Here is a 20,598-nt window from a genome sequence, read left to right as displayed (position 1 = left end):
GTGGGGCGTGTGAAGTGTAAACATGCAGAGGCATCCAGGAACGGAGAGATTCGAGGACAGACCGGTGCCATGTGTGCCCATCTGTGGAGGGCTTTATGTTAGAGTCCCAGCTCAGCTTTGCATAGGAGAATGTTGTGCCCACCCAGGCTTGCTTACATGCCAGGTGAGTGCTTTATCACTGAGCTATATTCCTGTCCTAGCCTCAGCATTTCCAGCAATGTTTATTAATTACAATTAACAAATTATTTAAATACAGTTAATATCTGACTTATATAGCGCTTTCTATGACTACCTGTTTCTGGCATTCACCCAAGATGTAACCAATATAGAAACATTAGATGTTAAAACACTGAAATAATTCCACATCTATGGGTGGCATGGAGAGATACTTAAGACATGAATTTGATGTCTAGACCCCACATAAAAAAGCTGAGCCCACTGACTTTATAATACACTTCTCTAGTTAACAGTGTATTCAGTGAGACACAGCTCAGTGGTAGACCAGTTGCCTAGTATGCCTGAAGTACTGAATTTCATCCTTAACATTCTCTCTCTCTCTCTCTCTCTCTCACCCTCCCTCTCCTCCTCTCCCCTCTCTCTTTCCTTCACTCTCTCTCTCTCTCAAAATGTATCACGAATCATGTCTTAGTCATTTTGTTGCTGTGAAGACACCAAAATCAAGGCAGCTCTTATAAAAGAAAGCATTTAATGGGGGGTGGGGGTGGGCGGCTGGCTTATAGTTTCAGAGTTTTGGTTCACTCTCATCACGGTGGGGAACATGGTGGCTTGCCTGTCCCTGAGAGCAGTAACTGAGAAAGAGAGGAATACTGGACCAGGCATGGGCTTTAGAAAACTTCAAAACCCGCTGAGCATGGTGGCACTTGGCTTTAATCCCAAAAGCGAGAGACAGCCAAATCTCTGCGAGTTTGAGGCCAGCCTGGTCTAGAAAGCAAGTTCCAGAATAGCGAGGGCTGTTCACATAGAGAAACTCTGTCTTGGTGTGTGTGTGTGTGTGTGTGTGTGTGTGTGTGTGTGTGTGTGTGTGTGTGTGTGTGTGTGTGTAGAAGACCTCAAAACCCACCTCCACTGGTACTTTTCCTCCATCAAAGCCACACATCCTAGTCCTTCCAATCCTATCCAAGAGCCCCTTTCCGTGGTGACTAAGTCTTCAAATATATGAGCCTATGGGGCCATTCTTTTTCAAACTGCCACAAATCGTATAGAAAGTCTTATCTTCTCCAAAAGCTTCCCCCCAGTAGGCACGATCTCATTCTGCCCCCTCTTCCTTTCAGACGAGTCTTAGGACAGATCCCTACCCAGGCCGTGAACTCCTGCCTCTGCCTTCTAAGTGCTGACAGACCATGTCTGCCTGTGGACTCCGTCATAGCCCAGACTCTTCATAGTGGAAAGGACTATGCGATCTTTGCCCTGTCTCTTTCAGATTGGCTCTTACTTCGGGGCCTCCCTCTGTTCTGTGGACATGGACGGGGATGACAACACAAACTTGATCCTCATCGGGGCCCCTCATTATTATGCGCAGACCCGAGGCGGCCAGGTGTCAGTGTGTCCCTTGCCAAGGGGGGTGAGTCATGGGCTGGGTGGGACTGGGTGTGAGACGGAAGGTTGCCAGGGTTTTGGGTTCTGACAGGGTGTCTCTTCAGCAGAGGGCACGGTGGCGCTGCGAGGCTATTCTCCATGGTGAGCAGGGCCATCCCTGGGGTCGTTTTGGGGCAGCTCTGACAGTGCTGGGAGACGTGAACGGGGACAAGCTGACAGACGTGGCCATCGGGGCCCCGGGAGAGCAGGATAATCAGGGTGCGGTCTACATTTTCCACGGAGCGTCGGAAGTCAGCATCAGCGCCTCCCACAGCCAGGTGAGACTCCGCCCCCCCCCCCCCCGACCTTGCGCATGCTCATGTGATCGGAGTCGCTGATTTGACCGCATCAGTTTTCCTTCACTCCTTCCGGAACCTTGCGAACAGCGACACACCCTTCACGGATGCCCCATTTAGATGAATTCTCTGTAATGGTAGGCGGTGCTTCGGCGCATCCACTCTCAACTGTATAGCTGAGGCCTGGGGCCGTGGACGGCAAGCTGCAGGTGTGAGCATGTTAACCGTTGAGCACTGGCTGGGGAACCGCAGTTAGATCAGACGAAGACATGTGTGGTAGCTGCTGTACCTTGTGCTGCGCCCTTCTGGAATCTCAGCTCTGGCTGAGTGACCAGGAGCTCTGTTCTCCCCAGATCGGTTCCAATGTTAGTACTGGAGATCCTACCCCATGGGAAACGCAGACATATAGGACCCCATTGATCCTGGGCTTTTGATGAGACTTCTGAGTTTGGCTTAAAATTCTCCTGTTGCTACATTAAAAGTCTGTATGGATTGCATGTGTGTGTGTGTGTGTGTGTGTGTGTGTGTGTGTGTGTGTGTGTGTGTGTGTGTGCGCGCGCGCACGTGTGTGTTTGTGTGCCAGGAGAGTGATGTGGAGGTCAGAGTCTGATGGCGGGATGCTCTTTTTAATCATTTCTCCACTTTATTCTGCCACCCTCCCCCTCCCCCGCCCCCAATTGAGACAGGGTCTCACTACGTATGTAGCCTTGGCTGACCTGGGATGTACTATGTAGACCAGGCTAGCCTCAAACTCATAAAGATCCTCCTGCTTCTGCCTTCAAAGTACTGGGATTAGAGGCATGCATCACTATGCCCAGCCCCTCTCTTCATATTTCTGATGTTTTAAAAATTGAATTTTATTTTACCGATTTATTATTTTTATTTATACGTATGCATGTCTGCCTGTATGAGTTTATGTGCACCACATGCCTGCAAGTACCCACTGAGGTCAGGGGGCAGTGGGTCCCCTGGAGCTGTTGTAAGCCGCCTGACGTGGGGGCCAGGAATCCAACTCAGGTCCTCTGCAAGAGCAGTAACTGCTTTTAAGTTCTGAGCCATCTCTCTAGGCCACACATTAAATTTCTTTCTTTTTTTTTCACGTTTTCATACATGTTCTGAATTCTCTTGCCCCCATCTTCCCTTGTCTTTTACTAACCCTCTTTTCTCCCAACATAGACATAATCATGAGTTTTTGTGTTGACTTGAATCTCACTGAGGTTAGCCAGGGCTATCCATGTGACCTGGTGGGCTCACCAATGGTTGGTTACTCATCTGACAGCAGTAAGTCTGTAGTTCCCAGACTCTCTCAGTGGCTACTTGTTCAGTAGGGGCATGGCAGGTCCTCTTGAGCCCCTTCCTCATTGGCGAGTGACTCTTGACAGTCCCGTTCTTGTTTGGGCTCAGGGCTTGGCACACATTATTCATATTGAATTCATTATGGGAATGTATGTACCATGCCCAGAAGATGGCATTTCATAGCTTTCCTTTTTATTTTCTGGTTCTTAAACCCTTTCTAGCCTCCTCTCCCATAATATTTCTGGAGCCTCAGTGAGGGTGTATAAATTGAATTTTTAAAATTGCATGTGGAGGGCTGGAGAGATGGCTCAGAGGTTAAGAGCACCATCTGTTGTTCCAAAGGTCCCGAGTTCAATTCCCAGCAACCACACGGTGGCTCATAACCACCTGTAATGAGATCTGGTGCCTTCTTGTGGTGGGCAGGCACGCGTGTGGGCAGAATACTGTATAAATAATAAATAAGTCTTTTTTAAAAATTGCACAAGGGGGTTGCAGAACAATGTGTGGTCCTCGGGGATTGAACTCAGGTCGTTGGGTTTGGCAGCAGGTACTGTTACCTGCTGAGCAGTCTCAAGGGTCAGCCATCCACTTTTTCTTTTAAGGGACTCTCACTGAACCTGGAGCTTCCTGGTCCAGCTACAGTGGCTAGCCAGCGAGCTCTCAGAACCCACCTGTCTCCCTCTGCCCCAGCACAGGCATTACAGATGTGTTCTGCCTTGGTGTGTGAGTGCTAGGAGTCTGAACTTCGGCCCTCACACTTGTGCACCAACCCTCTGTCTCCCTAGCCCCATTTCAAACGTCTTAGTAGAAGTTAGGCATCTTACTGTGTAGCCCAGGCTGGCCTCCAGCTCAGCTGTGTAGCCCAGGCTGGTGATTTCCAGCCTCTGGGTTCTGGGTGTGGGGATTGGAGTTGAGAGCCACCATGCTTGGCTAGCGATAGCTTTTAAACAGGTGAACCCAGGATCTTCCTTTTGTAATGGGTCTTGAAAGGACTCATCCTGAATTCTGGCCCCAGAAACGGTCCTCTCCTCAGTGACTCTGTCACTGCCACACGGATTCCCTGCCTGTGGAGTCCTTGCGTTCTTGGCCCGCCTCACCCATCTTGTGTTCTCTCTCCCACTACAGCAAGCTGACGACATGTGGTACCTGGGCTCTGGTCTTTTCCAGTCTCACATTTTCCTTTATTTAAAAAAAAATATATATTATGGTAAAACTACTCAAATACTAGACCTCCCCTCTTAGCAGACTTGACACGCGCTCTCTCACACCTGACTTGCTCTAGCTGCTTCTGGGCATTGGTCGGCAACCCTCCATTTTGCCTCCTCTTTGAGTTTTGTGATACTGGGAGACTGTCACTCTCTGCTGTGCTTATGTGGTTTGATTATTTCAGACAACTCCCTGCAGTGGAATGATTTGACCTTTTGTGTCTGACTTATTTTATGTAGAATAATGTCTTCTAAGTCAATTCCTATTGGCACAAATGCCAGGTCTTCCTTCTTTATGAGGGGGGAGTTGTATTCCACTATAGAAAGTGTCGCTGTCGGGGTGACTTGTCATCAGCCATTGTACATGCAGGTCATTCCATCTCTTGGCTTCTGTGAATGGTGTGTGTCTTAGTCAGGTGTCTATTGCTGTGATGAAACACCATGACCAAAAAGCAAGTTGGGGAGGAAAGAGTTAATTCAGCTGACACTTCCAGATCATAATCCATCACTGCAGGAAGTCAGGACAGGAACTCAAGCAGGGCAGGAACCTGGAGGCAGGAGCTGAGGCAGAGGCCATGGAGGGGTGCTGCTTACTTGCTTGCTCCCCATGGCTTGCTCAGCCTGCTTTCTTACAGAACCCAGGACCACCAGCCCAGGGATGGCCCCACCCACCATGGGCTGCCAACCCCCACTGATGACTAACTGAGAAAATGCCCTAGAGCTGGGTCTCATGGAGGCATTTCCTCAACTGAGGCTCCTTCCTCTCTGATGACTCTAATTTGTGTCAAGTGAACACACAAAACCAGCCAGTACAAGGTGGCAAGAAATGTGGATGTGCTAACATCTCTTCAAGATTCTTATTCTGAATCTTTTGAGTAATATTTAGGAGTGGGGTTTTTTGGATCACGTGACAGTCCTGTTAGTTCATCACTAGCACCTTTGAAAGCCTAGATTCTACATATGAGAGAAAACATTCAAAGTTTGTCTTTCTGGGCTTGAGTTATTTTACTTAGCATGGCTTTCTTCATTTCTGCTTATCCTCACAAATGACCTGGGTCTCGCCATTTTGGCTAGCCTGGGTGGCCAGCAAGCCCCGAGGATCCGTGTGTTTCCACTCTCCAGTGCTGGAGTTACAGGCAGACATGCCTGGTTTTCACGCGGTGCTAGAGATCCACACTCAGATTCTCACAGGTGTGTAGAGGGTGCCTAACACAGCCTTGCTTTCCCACCTTTCCGTCTGTCTGTCTGTCTGTCTGTCTGTCTCATCCTGTCTAGGCTGGCCTGAAATCCATGGTCCTTCTGCTTTGAGCCTTCCAATGCTGCAGTTACAGCTGTGTGTTTCCACACCCGGCCCTTTCTTACATTCTGACGTATTTTAAATTAAGTTGCACTATCAGTTCTCTTTGTCCACAATACTTTGACGTGTAGGTTAGTAGCTAGAAAGACTCGTTCACAGTTATTTTAAGACATACAAATAGAAAATGCATAAATACGTATTCAGCGAGTCTTAACAAACATAACTCATCCCTTCCAATATACAGACACGTGGCTGGATGTGGCAGGACACACTAGTAATGCCAGGACACAGGAGGTAGAAGTGGGAAGAGGTCATGTGTAAGGGCGTCTTGGGCAATCTAACAAGTTCAAGGCCAGCCTGAGCCGTATATTCGGACCTTGCTCCAGCCCCTCCAGACTTCATCCACCCCCCCAAAGAAAACCCTCCTACAATGTAGGACATCCCCTCCACAGTTGGTTCCTTTTCTGCCCTTTACTTTCCCCAGTTCTGCTCCTTCTCTGGGCTGGGCTGGAATCCACAGACTCTAGACATGTCGCTGCAGTGGGGCACTCCACGGTTGACACATATTGGCGCCATGTCTTCTTTCATTGGTACAGTTGTGGTTTTTTTGGTGTGTGTGTGTGTGTGTGTGTGTGTGTGTGTGTGTGTGTGTGTGTGTGTGTGTAAATGGGTTTGAAGGTTTTAGTTCTAATTTTGTTTTATTGTAGAGGTCCTACATGCGTGCTAAGTAAATTTCTATATAAAACAGACAGTGGAAGCCCTGCTCTTCTCACTCCATTGTCACTTTAGCTCACACTTCAGAGGAAAACAAGGCCAAGGAGGGCGTATTTTAAAAATCGATTTTATTTCAGAATTTCATGCATGCATATAACGGGTTTGAGGAAAGCTACCCCGTTCCTTCCCTCCAGCTTCTGTTCTGCTCCTCACAGCACTTTCCCCTCCCAGCTTCATATGTCATGTGTTCTTCCCTTTTAAAAAATGTGTTTTCTGAAATCTTACACATAATGGGTGTTTTGTCCGCATGTCTGTCTGTGCACCGCTGGGACTCATTCCTGAGGAGGCCAGGAGAGGACATCGGGTCCCCTGGGATTGGAGTGACAGATGCTTGTGAGCTGCGGGTCTTCTGGAAGAACAGCTTTTAACCGCTGAGCCCTCCTTCCCTCCAGCCCTCGTGCGCCCTCCCGACCTGTGAGATCCTACCGAGTCCGCCGAGTGCTGCCAGTGCGCGCATGAACCAGGGGAGGCTCCTGGGGGCTGCGCGCTGGTGAAAACCGAAGGGCGGATACACATGCACACGTGTGTGCTCACCCACAGTCTGTGGTTCAAGCAAATACAGAACGGATTGTGCCGCTTTGCTTTTATTCTGGCTTAATATATTTTTGTCATATGATTGAAACTAAAGGTGATAAGTATGGAACAGCTAGTAAACCAGGGATCTGCTTATTATAGACCTGCCACATTAGGTAACTTCAAAGCAAATGTCTTTCCTGAAAAACAATACACGAGGTACCAAGAACGAGGTTCACTGTTACAGTGCTTGCCCAGCTGGGCCACTGGCAGCAAACACACAGACCTTTCTTCTTCTTCCTCTTCTTTTTTTGTTTGTTTTCGAGACAGGGTTTCCCTGTGTAGCCTTGGCTGTCCTGGACTCACTTTGTAGACCAGGCTGGCCTTGAACTCACAGCGATCTGCCTGCCTCTGCCTTGAGAGTGCTGGGATTAAGGGCATGAGCCACCACCACCTAGCCAAGCTTTACTTCTTTTTAAAATGTGTGCAGAGTGCATGCATATGTGAGTCTATGCATGCGTATGTGCGTGTGTGTGTGTGTGTGTGCGCGCGCACGCGTGCATGTGCTGTGCTGACATACAGATCTCAAGTAATGGATTGCTAGCCATGAGGAAGCCCAGTTAGACTTAGCTATCAAACACTTGGGGCAAAATGGCTCAGTGGGAAAAAGTGTTTCCCACTGAATCTGACAACCTCAGTTCAGGCTCCAGAACCCACATGGTGGCTGGAGAGAAGCGACTTCTTTAAGTTGTTCGTTCACCACCACATACCCTGTGGCACATACACTCATGTGACTAGATAACAGGTGTGACGACGGAGGCCGCGCCTTGGAACACATGTGTTGGAAGGAGAGAACGATTCCTGAATGCTGTCCTCTCAGCCCCACATGGGCACTGTGGTGTGGGAATCCTGCTCCCTCAGGAAGACCAATGTAATAAAAGAGATACTTTTGGTTAGATCAATATTCCATGTTTCTATTTTTCTGACTATGAAAATGGGATTTGGATGGGCCAAACAGTATATATTTTTTATTTCTCTTCCGTAATACTTTCAGCTTCCTTAGGAAATTCAAATATCCGGGAACACTCTGGGTATTGTTGGAGATCCTGACTTAAACAGTTCCTTAATATGTTTATTTTATTTTATTTTTTAACGGTGGCAAGTTCTATTTTCTTTGTTTAAATATAGTGAACAGCACTGCAGGAATTGTAGGGTTGCTGTTTTCTATTCAAGAAGCCTTTTGAGTTCTAAAATAAAAATAATTTTTAAAAAATTGCTCAACTACTTCAAGTCATATCAAAATATTTTCCCTTATATTTAGAACTGTGGCCCTTAAGCTAGGCTGTCCATGGGGATTATTTGAATATTTAAAGATACATGTAGAGTGTTTACTAGTTCCTCCAGACTGAACTCCTGTATCAGGATGTTGGCTAGAGCCGGAGGATGGGATTTCGGAACTGCACCGGTACCCGCTGTGTGCACATAAGTTTTCAGTCACCTGAATTCCTTGAAAAGTATGGGTGGTCAAGAAGAGAGTCTCTGCCTTGGGCGACTGAGTCACACACTTAAGTATTTTCTCTCTTCTTCCTTACCCTCAGCGGATCACAGGCGCTCACTTCTCCCTTGGGCTCCAGTACTTTGGGCAGTCTCTGAGTGGGGGCAAGGATCTCACAAAGGATGGCCTGACAGACCTGGCTGTGGGTGCCCAGGGTCACCTACTGCTGCTCAGGTGAGAACCCAGCTCACTGCATCCGCCCTTCCCCTTTGGAGCGTCTCTCTGCCTGTTCCTGACGGCTTTCTGGTGTGTCCCTCTAGAGCCCAGCCCGTGGTGAGACTTGAGGCTACCATGGAATTCAATCCCAAGACTCTAGCAAGGAGTGTGTTTGTGTGCCAAGAACAAGTGCCAAAAAACAAGGATGCTGGGGAGGTCAGAGTCTGCCTCCGTGTCCGCAAGAGTACCAAGGATCGGCTGCAAGAAGGTGAGGTGTGCTCATCTCGGTCTGCTCAGACTTCTAAGCAGACAAAAGCTCTGTCACTGACAGCCTTTTGAAGCCTGGCTAGAATGCGTGGGACAGCTCAGCAAACCTTACCAGAGAAGTGTCTAGGTTCTCTTTCCCTCCCTCTCCCTCCCTCCCCTCCCTCCCTCCCTCCTCCTCCATCCTTTTATTCTTTCTTTGTCTTTTTTTAAAAAGATGTATTTATTAATTATGGATACAGATCTCGTTATAGATGGTTGTGCCAACATGTGGTTGCTGGGAATTGAACTCATGACCTTTGGAAGAGCAGTCAGTGCTCTTAACCTCTGTGCCATCTCTCCAGCCCTCTTTTTTTGTCTTATGCTTTGTTTTTTTTTGCTACATGTAGAAGCATCTAGTAATACACCATGTCTAGTACTTATACCTATAATTTACATGGATTGTTATTTTCTACATAATCACCTGGAACTTCCTATTGTTTGGTTTTTTATTTTTTTGAGAGAGGCTTTCTCTGTGTAGCCTTGGCTGCGCTGGACTCACTTTGTAGACCAGGCTGGCCTCGAACTCACAGCGATCCTCCTGCCTCTGCCTCCCTGAGTGCTGGGATTATAGACATGCACCACCACTCCCATCAAACTTCCTGCTTTTTTTAACTTTATATAATAATAATGATAATAAATTATTTTTTTTCAAGGCAAAGTCTTGTGTAGTCATGCCTGGCCTTGGTTATATAGCCCAGGAAGATGACTCTTAGCTTCTTGTTCTTTTTGCATTGACCTCCCAAGTGCTGGGACTACAGGGGTACCCTGCCACACTCAGTTTTATGTGGTTCTCAGATTGAACTCAGAGCTTTGAGTACGCTAGGCAAGCAGTTTACAACTGAGCTACATCCCAACTTAGCATTTCATTATTATCTATCAAAAATGTTTTTTAAAATAATTGTATTAAACATAGAAAATAAGAGAGCAACATATTGTATTCTTAGGCAAGTTTTACATCTTTTCCAAACATGCTTCATTCAGTTCTTTCTGTTTTTCTGTTTTTTTGTTTTTCCAAGGAATCTTTAGAAACTACTCTAAAGTTTTTAGTTTTTAATTCTATGTATGTCTCTTTAAATATGTATGTGTGACTGTGTAAGAGTGTGCACAGGAGTGTGGGTACCCACAGAGTCCAGAAGAGACTGTTGGATCTCCGGAGCTGCCTGACATGGGTGCTTGTCAGCAGAGCTCCGGCCCTCCGTGAGAGCAGCCTGTGCTCTAACCACCAAGCCACATCTCCAGCCCTTTAAATCACCCTTTCGCTTTTGTTTTTGTTTTGTCTGTGTAGCCCTGGCTGTCCTAGAACTTGCTGTGTAGACCATAGTGGTCTTGATCTCACAGAGATCCACTTGCCTCTGCCTCCCTGTTCTGGGCTTAAAGGTGTGCACCTGCACACCTGACTTAAATTACTTTGAAATCCTTAAAATATACATTTGATTTATGTATTCATACATCTACATGTGTGATGGAGCACACATGGAAGCCAGAGGATAACTCGTGAGAGTCTGTTCTCTTCCTCCCAACATGGAAGGCGTGGGCGTACAATCCAGGTGGTGAGGTTTGGTAGCAGACCCCTCTGCCCATTGAGCCATCTTGCTAGCCTGTTCCAAGAATGTTAAGGCAAACAGAAAAGCCGTACCGTTTTACTTCCTCACCCTATAAACATCTTTGAAATAGGAACATTTTCTTATGAAGCCATAATAATCATTATCAACTTGGATGCACAATAGATACTTGCTAATATAAAATAATTTATGAAGAAAGAAAGATTCCTGTCCCCCAAAATATGGGCTATTCTTTTTTTTTTTTTTAACAGCAGGATTGGAATAAGATGTGCCTCTTGCTTTCTAGTGTTCTCATTTATTTATTTCCTTACTGATAACTTCGTACATGTGTACAATGTGGGCTATTCTGACCATTTCATACATGTAGACAATGTATTTTAGTTAGATTCACCTCACTATTCTCACTTGCTCCTTTACTTGAACTCCTTATTTTTCCAACTAATCCTTGTGCTATGTTCATGTAATTTGTATGTGAATCTAATGCAAGCACGGATGGGAAACTATTTATTGGAGGACAGAGCAGCTTAGCAGTGGCTACCTCAGTGAGGAAAATGACTATTCCCAGGCAACTGGCAACAGCACCCCCAGGAGGAGTGGAACCCCCCGAGCCCCTCTCCCGTCCGTGACAGGATGCTGTGTGGGTCTTGTGCAGGCAACCACAGCTGATGTGTGTTCATGACTGCAATGGCCACGCCACATCCAGAAGATGGTTTCACAGCACTCCCCCGTCCCCCATCCTCCTGCCTCTGCCTCCCTGAGTGTTGGGGTTACAGGTGTGCGTCACCATGCCCAGGTGGCCCCTACATTCTCTCCATCCCTCTGTCTTGAAGGTTCCTTGGCCCTGGTGGGGGAAAGTGATGTAGATGCCTGATGGCTCAGATGCCTAGTATAATTTATTTCATTTTAAAAGTAATATTTTAATTGATTTTTGAGAATTTCATACAATGAATTTTGATCATAGTCATCTTTCTCTTCCGTCTCTTTTCAAACACACCCCATCTCCGTATCTGCTCAATGATGTGTCCTTTAAAAAAAACAAACCCATTGAGAGCCTGGGTGTGCTGGCCACATCTTTAATCCCAGCACTTGGAGGCAGAGGCAGGTGGACGTCTGTGAGTTCTAAGCCAGCCTGGTTTACAAAGTGAGCCCAGGACAGCCAAGGCTACACAGAGAGACCTTGTCTAAAAAACAAAAAACAAACAAACAAACAAACCCAGAAGCTAGGGTCCACAGAGGAGAGAGAATTTGGTGTTTATCATTCTAAGTCTATTACTCAATATATTATTTCTCTAGTTTCATCCACTTTCAAACAGGTTCATTTTCAAATGAGCCAGAACTGACTTGACAGACTGACTTGATCAAGTCCAACACAGTTTTTTGTTGTTGTTGTTGTTGTTGCCAATGGTCTGACTTCTTGGCCTGTCCATGTTCTTTCTTTCTTTCTTTTTCCCTTTTGGTTTTTTGAGATAGGGGTTTCTCTCTGTGTAGCTCTGACTGTGCTGGACTTGCTTTGTAGACCAGGCTGGCCTCGAACTCACAGCGACCCGCCTCCTTCTGCCTCCCGAGTGCTGGGATCACAGGTGTCACCACCACACCCAGCTGGGTAATTATTCTTATTCTTCCTTTGAAAGTGACGAACTGAGATGCAGGGAGGTCAGATGACACGTGGATAACCCCACAGCTTGGAACAGAGTTGTGGCCGCTGACCTTGGTCTGCGTGGTCCCTCACCACTCACCCACTCCCTTTCCGTTCAGGAGCCATCCAGAGCACTGTCACTTATGACCTGGCTTTCGACCCTGGCCGCTCACACGCCCGTGCCTTCTTTGATGAGACACAGAACAACACGCGCAGGCGCATCCAGGCCTTTGGATTGACACAGAAATGTGAAACCTTGAAGCTGTATTTACCAGTGAGCGGGCAAAGGCAGCTCTCCTGGGTAAGGGTGGGGGGCGGCCTTGGGAAACTGAAGAAGGCAGATCCCCAAATCCCTACCATCTCTTAGGTCTGTGTGGAAGATTCTCTGAGTCCCATCATCCTGCGCCTCAATTATAGCCTGGTCGGGGAGCCCTTGAGCTCATCCAGGGACCTTCGGCCGGTTCTGGCTGTGGATGCTCAGAGGTTCTTCACGGCTATGGTGGGTCTCAGGATTGGCGCCTGTGGGAGTGTAACAGAGGGAGCTCGTAAAACATCTGTCTTATGTCATCACATTTAAACATCTCGTTTTACTGCCCCATTCTACCCTTTCCTTTCCTTTCTTTTCGATCACATTCGTTTTTCTAGTTTCCCTTTGAGAAGAACTGTGGCACTGACAGCATTTGCCAGGATGATCTCAGCATCACTATGAGTTTCATGGGGTGAGTTTCGTTCTGTTACTGATCCCCTCACACCCGAGTCAGTGGGTCCCTGGATCCCTGAGGGAGCCCAGGCATCTTCAGAGATATTCATGTGGCCCAAGGTTCCTAGTACCTGCTCTGTCAATAGCCTTATCGCTCCCAGGGACTGCTGCCTCTCTCCATCAAAACAGACTCGCTTCAGGGAAGCCCACATGACCGTCTTGTTATTCTCACAGCCTGGACACTTTGGTGGTGGGAGACCCCCGGGACTTCAACGTGGAGGTGACTGTAAGAAATGACGGTGAGGACTCCTATAGGACCCAGGCTACCATCTACTACCCACCTGGCTTGTCTTACCGGAAGGTGTCAGTGAACCAGGTAGCCAAGTCCTTCCTCAGTCTCTTGGCTCTGATTCTCTCTCCCTGGTGGCTGGCAGCTGACCGTACTGTTTGCTCTCCCAGAAGCCTTGGCGTGTGACCACCTCTGAGTCCAGCTTTTCCGCCGAAGGGCATGGAGCTCTGAAGAGTACCACGTGGAACATCAACCTGCCCATCTTTCCTGCTAATTCCGAGGTCAGAGCATCATCCCCTTGTTGTCCTTTTCCTCCTCTTCTCCTTTCTCCTCCCTTGTCCTAAGAAAGACGCAGGCCCTTTCTACAAACCAGCTTTATTGGGGCGTAAAAACACCCCATGAACTCACTCACTGTTATGGTTCAGTGGCTTTCAAGCATTCTCATCTGGGACCTAGCTGATACCCATGGGGCTCCTAATTGACTGTCTCTGCATGACGTCACCTCTCCTGGACATTTCCCATCCATGGACAACATGCAACATGTGGTCCCTCTGCGTTTGGCCTCTTTCAACGATCATCACATTTCCAAAGGCCACTTACCTGCCAGTTCTACTCTATTTATTTCCGAGCCATATTCTCTCCTGTGGGCAGAACATGTTTGATTTATCCCAGTCAGTGGTTGGCGGACAATGGTTCTGTTTCTTCTTTGTTTCTAACCACTGTCTCCATTCTCCAATGCTAGGTCACCTTTATTGTCACATTTTACGTGGACTCTGATGCTTCCCTTGGGAACAAGCTGCTCCTCAAGGCCAATGTGACCAGGTACCTGTCCGCACACACTGCAGTCACCCTCCCCTCTGAGACCCAGCCCTCATCCAGGATGAACTTTTTCCTTCTGTTTTGATGACTAATTTACCCAACAACCGCTGCTTGAGTACCCAGCTATGTACCAGGCCTTGTGTCAAGTGCTGGTGGGCCCGGCTAGCTCAGTCCTATAGAACATGAGACTCTTAATCTCAGGATCGTGGGTTCAAGCCTCACGTTGGGTGCCACTTGTTGGCTCTGTTTCTTAACAATTAAACGTTATTATACCACCCACCTAGCTTACACAAAAGGGAAAAAAGGTTAAAGGGAAACAAGAGTGAACCTTCCGGTATCCGTTCCACAGGACAGGTCCTTAGGTGTCTCTGGCCTGTGCACTGGTCTGGCCTGTTTGCTGATCCTCTTCCTGATCCACATGCGCTCAAGGCCAGTCTGAGCCTGCTGCTCCTCTCTCCTCTCCACCTGCCTGTCTGTCACATGCAAGGGGCGGTCTCCCTCTCCCATTGAGGGTCGATTAGAAACACAATAGTCCAGGTGCAGTCCCTTGGTCCCCTTCCTGAATTCCAGGCCCGGGATGGCTCCACCCAGTCTATCTCAAGGTTAATCTCAGGGAGTATCCATGGTGTGTCCAAGGGCAAAGCTTGCCAAGACTGCTTTCCCCTGTGACAAAGCTTACAATCCTTCCCACACTAATTTACTCAACAACCGCTGCTTGGGTACCCACCTGTGTACCAGTCCTTGCGACAAGTGTTGGTGGGCGGAGGGTGGGTAATAAGACAGTTGTTGTTCCCTCCCTTACAGACGTCCAGTGGCACAGGCAGGAAAGGAATCTGGTGATTACAATATAGTATAAAGCAAACGATCACGTGGTGACATTGGTAGGGGTTCCCGGTGTCCAGAGAAGAGTCTTGAAGAAAGCGTATTTAGGTTGTGAGTAAGTCAAGCAAAGGCCAAAAGATGGAAGGAAGCACGCACCAGGCAAACCCTGGAGCTTGGAGGCAACTGGGCATGCTCAGAACAGCTTACGCCTACGGGTCCTTGGGATGGGTGAAGGCTGACGAGTTGCATTGCACCCCTGGAACCCATCTAAAGGTGGCAGGAGAGCACCGACTCTATGGAGCTGTAGTATACGGGCTGCCGGGTATATGAAGCCACCCACAGCAGGGTGAGAATAAATCAGTAGGGTCTGCGGAGGCAGCTCATCAGGGAAGGGCCAAGTTCAACCTCTGCAAGCCACATGGCGGAGGGAGCAAAGCGACTTCCATAAGTTGTTTTCTGACCTCTGTGAGGTGGCGAGAACTGTAGGCTTTAGGACGCGGGGCCAGCTGACATGGAGACAGATCGGGCGCAGAGGGGGAGGGGAGGGGAGATGGAAAGGCTGAGCCTCGGCGCTTAGAGCTAAGGACCTGCCTTCCTTTCAGTGAGAACAACATGTCCAGGACCCACAGAACTGAGTTTCAGTTGGAGCTGCCAGTGAAGTACGCCGTCTACATGGTTGTCACCAGGTGCTGCTCCACCCCGCTGTCCCCCGACAGGCTGGACACAGCCAGCTTAGTGTTCATGAGCTGCTGCCCTGCGTTGTGCATATATACATGCACCTGTGCTCATAGGCACACAAGTGTGTGTCCATGCGTGCATGTGTGTGTGTGTGTGTATGTGTGTGTGTGTGTGTTTCCCCTTGCCCAGACCCACACACTTGGTGTCTAGCCGACCTTGTCCCCAAGACCTGCACTGCCACCTTCCTGTTCTCTGCATATTCAGTTCAAGCCCCTTTCTCAGGACACTGTCATGTCATGTTCTGTCACCTGTTGTCTCTCTCTCTCTCTCTTTTTTTTTTTCTTTTAGCGATGAGAGTTCTATCAAATACCTCAACTTCACGGCTTCAGAGATGACCAGTCAGACCATACAGCATCAGTATCGGGTGAGGAGCAGGGAAGTCTGGGTCCTGAGAGGATGCTGGGATGGGAAAATTGCTGTAAAGAGAGGCAGAAGCAGTTTTAGGAAGCATGAATACTGTGCTTCCTGTGTGTCGGGCACAGTGCCAAGTTTGCTCTGGCCCCATATGTGTACACACACTTATACACATACACACGTGCACTCACACACATGCATGCTTGCACTCCCACACATATATACACAATACACATACCATATGTGTACTTTCATACACAATTGCACATGCATATACACACTCACCCACATACATACCCCACACTCACAAACAGATATTCTCTCTCTCTCTCTCTCTCTCTCTCTCTCTCTCTCTCACACACACACACACACTCACACACACACACACATTTATGTGCCTATGAACCCTCTCTCACTCTTGGTGTCCCTTGTTTACAGACAGAGAAACTAAGGGCCAGAGAGACTTAAATGTCTGGATTCTCACAACTGGCAAGTGGCAGAGCTAGAAGCTAGGATGAGCCAGTCTGGCTCAGCTGCGTGGTTGGCGTTTGTTCACACGCTCCCATCTTCCTGAGAGCAGGATGCTTAAGCCTTCTTCTGTGGTCCTGGGCTGTAGGAAATGAGCCAATGAGCTAGCTGGACCACAAGGCTAGCGTCCTCACCCCCTCCTTTCTCATGTAGTTCAGTAATCTGGGCCAGAGGAGCCTCCCCATCAGTGTGATCTTCTGGGTCCCTGCCCAGCTTAACAAGGTGCCCGTATGGGATGATCCCCAGGTCATCTTCGCCCAGGTGAGTCCAGCTGGGTCCCCAACGTTCAGGTCTTTCCTAAGATCTCTTTCTTGCCTCTTCTGACTCTCTCTCTGGCCCGGGCTGTTAACTCTGCTGGTTGGGACCACAGTCCTCATTTCTGTCTCTTCTCGGTGTCTGTCTTCCCTCAGAACCTCTCAAGTGTTTGTCACACAGAGCAGACGTCCCCCTCCCACTCCAAGTTCCAGGAAGAGCTTGAGAAGACTCCAGTGCTGGTAAGACTGTGGGGAGGGGGGCGGCTGCGAGACCGCATGGACGCTCATCACGGTCGTCCCTTGGTCATTGTTTCTTTGTCTTTCCTCTTCCAGAACTGCTCTGTTGCGGTCTGTAAGAGAATCCAGTGTGACCTCCCATCCTTCAACACTCAGGAAACGTTCAACGTCACCCTTGAGGGCAAACTGTCATTTGACTGGTACATCAAGGTAAGCTTATGCTGTGCGCTGAGACTCTCGGCATAGCCATAATGGCCCGCGGAGGCCAGGCCTGGCACCCACTCTGCTCTCCCCCACAGACTTCTCATGACCACCTCCTCCTTGTGAGCAATGCTGAGATCTCGTTTAATGACTCCGAGTTTGCCCTGCTGCCAGGCCAGGAGGGGTTTGTGAAGTCTCAGGTACCCCGTCTCAGGCTCTGGTGGGGCTGGGGGTGAGGGGTGGGTGGGGCTGTTAGAGGGAGGAGGAAGCCGGGATGACGGATCTTATCTCTGGGTTGACAAGACAAGCAGGTGCGAAGAGAAGTGAGGCCTGTGGTCAGTGGTGTGGGCTGTAGGGAGCGGTTAGCCCCTGAGCTCAGGGATCTTTCCAGAAGGTTGAGGTGTGATCTCTTCTGCTGTACCCTGCTTCTCTCCCTCCTTCCCTAGACACAGACCAAAGTGGAGCCGTACGAAGTTCACAACCCTGTCCCACTGATTGTGGGCAGCTCCATCGGGGGGCTGGTGCTCCTGGCGCTCATCACTGCTGGCCTGTACAAGGTGCTCCTCAATCTGCCTTCTCTCAGCCCCCTCTCCCCACTCCTCAGCAGCTCCATTGCTGGGCTTGGCTCAGTATTGCTGCCAACTATATGGCTTTGGGCAAGTTGGAGGCTCTTTCAGTGCCCGGATACTATTATCACCCATTTTACAAAGAACATCGGCTTGATACATGCGGAACTCCCAGGATGGCTCCGGTTTACAATGACCACTATATAAGGAGTGACTGCCCCAGCATTGATGCTGCTGTTTCTCTCCCTGCCTGACTTCCCCTGGGTCCTTTCTATTTTCTGCCCTGTCAGCCTTCTCCTTGCTTGGTCCCGTTGTCTGCCTCTGTCTCTCTCCTGATCTGTGTGACCTCGACCTGCAGCCATGGATTCTGTGGCCTCACCCATTGTCTCTGCCCTGACAGCTTGGCTTTTTCAAGCGACAATACAAGGACATGATGAATGAAGCTCCTCCTCAAGATGCCCCACCTCAGTAATGGCTTTCTCCGTGCAGTGACCTCCCCAACAACAAGCAGGTCTCGACCGTCCGACCAACACCCAGGTCCTGAGGCTGATGGACAGACAGTGATGTCTTATAGAAAAATGGCTTGGGAGTTCCATGTGTGTGTGTACCCATGTATGTATGTGCATGTGCATGTATGTCTCACACATTTCTTGCACGTGGGCAATGCCTTGAATGCATCTTCTTGGAAGGAAAAGAATTTCGTGGGTTTCCTAGGGCAGACACTAATGGACCCTTCTCTGGCAAGGTGAAGAGTTCCTTGTAGGTAAGCATAGCAAAATACTGTGGCTGCCCTGTCTGAAGGAAGTAACATTTTCTTTTCTTTTAAATGTTATTTTATGTGCATTGGTATGGGGGCAAGGATGTCAGATCCCTTGGAACTGGAATTACAGACAGTTGTGAACTGCCATATGGGTGCTGGGAGTTGAACCCGGGTCCTTTGGAAGAGCAGACAGTGCTCTTAACCACTGAGCCATCTCTCCAGCCTGGAAGTAACATTTTCTTGCGTGGGTGAGCTGCAGACTTGCAGAGAATACAAGAACGGCTGGACATGGAGTAAAGAACTGGTGGCCAACAAGGGTGTCCAAAGAATCAGAAACCTCCCACCACCTAGTCATTTATTATTGTAGTGTTAATCTAAATATGCATTGATCAAACTGTGCACAGTACAAAAATCAAAAGACACTTGAGAATGGGAAAAGGTGGAAGCGTGTAGCTCATGGCAGAATGCTTGTCTGCCGTATGCAAGGCTTGGGCTCAGTGGGCAACACTGAAAACCAAGCAAAGCAAAACCAAACCAAACCAAAAAGTGTACAGTGTTGGGGTTGAATACTAGGAGTATTCAAGTCTGTATGTTTAGAATCTACTTCAGAAAGATTGTAGGTATCTGTACACACACACACACACACACACACACACACACACACACACACTGGTTTAAACTAGTGGTAACACTTTTTTACTACTATGCATGTCTTTTTATTAATATGCTCAAATAATTTTATATGTGATGTAAGTTAGCTGAAGAGTACTCCCCTGTGACTGTAATGTATTTAACCAGTCTCCCTTGAATATATTATTTCCAACCTCTTGCTAGTATGAACAATGTTGAGTTAATAAATTGGTCATATCTAGCTTTTTACATATGTATAAGTATAATTTATTGGATATTTCTAGAAGTTTGTCTTCTACTTGAAGTGAACCCAAAATAAAAATCTGAGAGAAAGATGAACTTGGTAGTTCTTTCTTATAATCCTTTCTACTCAGGAGGCAGAGGCAACATTGTGCTTTCAAGGCCAGCCTGAGCTAAGAGTGACATCAAGGCCAGCCTGGGCTAAGAGTGACATCAAGGCCAGCCCTAGTAACTTATTAAGACCTTTCTCAACAAAAGAAGTGAACAGACAAGGACTGGGGCTAAAGCTTAGTGGTTGAACACTTTCTTAGCGTGCGTGAGGCCCTAGACTTTATCCTCAGGAACCTTCCCTCACCCCACCCCACCCCCAAAGGATTCGAGTGAGAGAGGCATCTCACAAAATACCTACAGGTAGAGGGCATTGTCTGTGGGAATGGAAGGCGGATGGCAACCAATGGGAAGCTCTGGAACTTGTGGGAGACAGTAAATAATACACACCTGAGTGTCGTCCAGGGGCAGAAGGAGGTGCGCCATTTCCACACGGTTATCATCTCATGTGTGTGTGTGTGTGTGTGTGTGTGTGTGTGTGTGTGTGTGTGTATGCATGTGCCATTTCTACATGGTTATCAACTCAAGTGTGTGTGTGTGTGTGTGTGTGTGTGTGTGTGTGTATGCATGCAGCATTTCCACATGGTTATCAACTCAAATATATGTATTTATTTATATATATGTGTGTGTGTGTACGTATGTATGTAGGCATGCTCCACTTCCATATGGTTATCAACTCAAATATATACATATGTATGTTAGTGGGGAGAGCGTGTAAATCCCTTGACTCTTCTGGCCTGCAATAGATATGAGTGGAGTAGAGTCTAGCGGTCAGAACCAGAGGTGCTGCCAGTTGGAAGAGCACAGGCCCTGGGAAGGCCCGTGGGATGTGGCTGCGGCATCGCCAGCACTGGCCAGCAAGAGCAGACAGGAAGGTGTGATGGCCGTTATCTAGATGGCCTCCGTCCTGGCGGGGACCGCAGTGCCCCTCTCTTGCACCTTTGTGAATGTGGTAACCACACCCTTAGCCTGGAAAGCACCCGGTCCAATTTTACACTAGTCTGGCTAAGTAAGTGGCTGTCACTTCCTGTTTATTAATATTTAAATTTCATTTATGGGGAAACAGAGCTTCCTCCTACCTCATCCTCCCAAGTAGTTGCCAATATGGATGCAAATCATCTTGTCCAACTTGGCTGGCTTTTATCTTGTTTTTTGTTTTT

The 20,598-nt window shown here is 48.1% G+C and overlaps 1 protein-coding gene across 5 annotated transcripts in view; it reads left to right on the top strand.

The window, feature by feature from the left end:
• Positions 1-20,598, top strand: part of LOC311587596 (integrin alpha-M-like) — a 67,552-nt gene that overhangs the window by 40,129 nt on the left and 6,825 nt on the right. For 2 of the 5 annotated variants that reach the window (XM_084764614.1, XM_084764611.1), the window contains 18 exons: positions 1,442-1,582; positions 1,662-1,874; positions 8,576-8,706; positions 8,793-8,956; positions 12,312-12,466; positions 12,560-12,691; positions 12,838-12,911; positions 13,127-13,268; positions 13,352-13,462; positions 13,924-14,003; positions 15,425-15,508; positions 15,849-15,924; positions 16,596-16,703; positions 16,853-16,936; positions 17,030-17,143; positions 17,233-17,334; positions 17,581-17,691; positions 18,101-19,337. In XM_084764614.1, coding sequence (XP_084620740.1) covers positions 1,442-1,582; positions 1,662-1,874; positions 8,576-8,706; positions 8,793-8,956; positions 12,312-12,466; positions 12,560-12,691; positions 12,838-12,911; positions 13,127-13,268; positions 13,352-13,462; positions 13,924-14,003; positions 15,425-15,508; positions 15,849-15,924; positions 16,596-16,703; positions 16,853-16,936; positions 17,030-17,143; positions 17,233-17,334; positions 17,581-17,691; positions 18,101-18,172 — 2,094 coding nt within the window. In that variant the 3' untranslated portion in view covers positions 18,173-19,337. Of the gene's footprint in view, positions 1-1,441; positions 1,583-1,661; positions 1,875-8,575; positions 8,707-8,792; positions 8,957-12,311; positions 12,467-12,559; positions 12,692-12,837; positions 12,912-13,126; positions 13,269-13,351; positions 13,463-13,923; positions 14,004-15,424; positions 15,509-15,848; positions 15,925-16,595; positions 16,704-16,852; positions 16,937-17,029; positions 17,144-17,232; positions 17,335-17,580; positions 17,692-18,100; positions 19,338-20,598 lie in introns of those variants that run through there. The other 3 variants (XM_084764613.1, XM_084764612.1, XM_084764615.1) reach the window with 3 other exon arrangements.

The sequence above is a fragment of the Acomys minous genome (assembly GCF_964271855.1).
Source record: "Acomys minous genome assembly, chromosome: 2".
Classification (NCBI taxonomy): domain Eukaryota; kingdom Metazoa; phylum Chordata; class Mammalia; order Rodentia; family Muridae; genus Acomys; species Acomys minous.
This window is presented reverse-complemented; position numbering and strand designations above follow the sequence as displayed.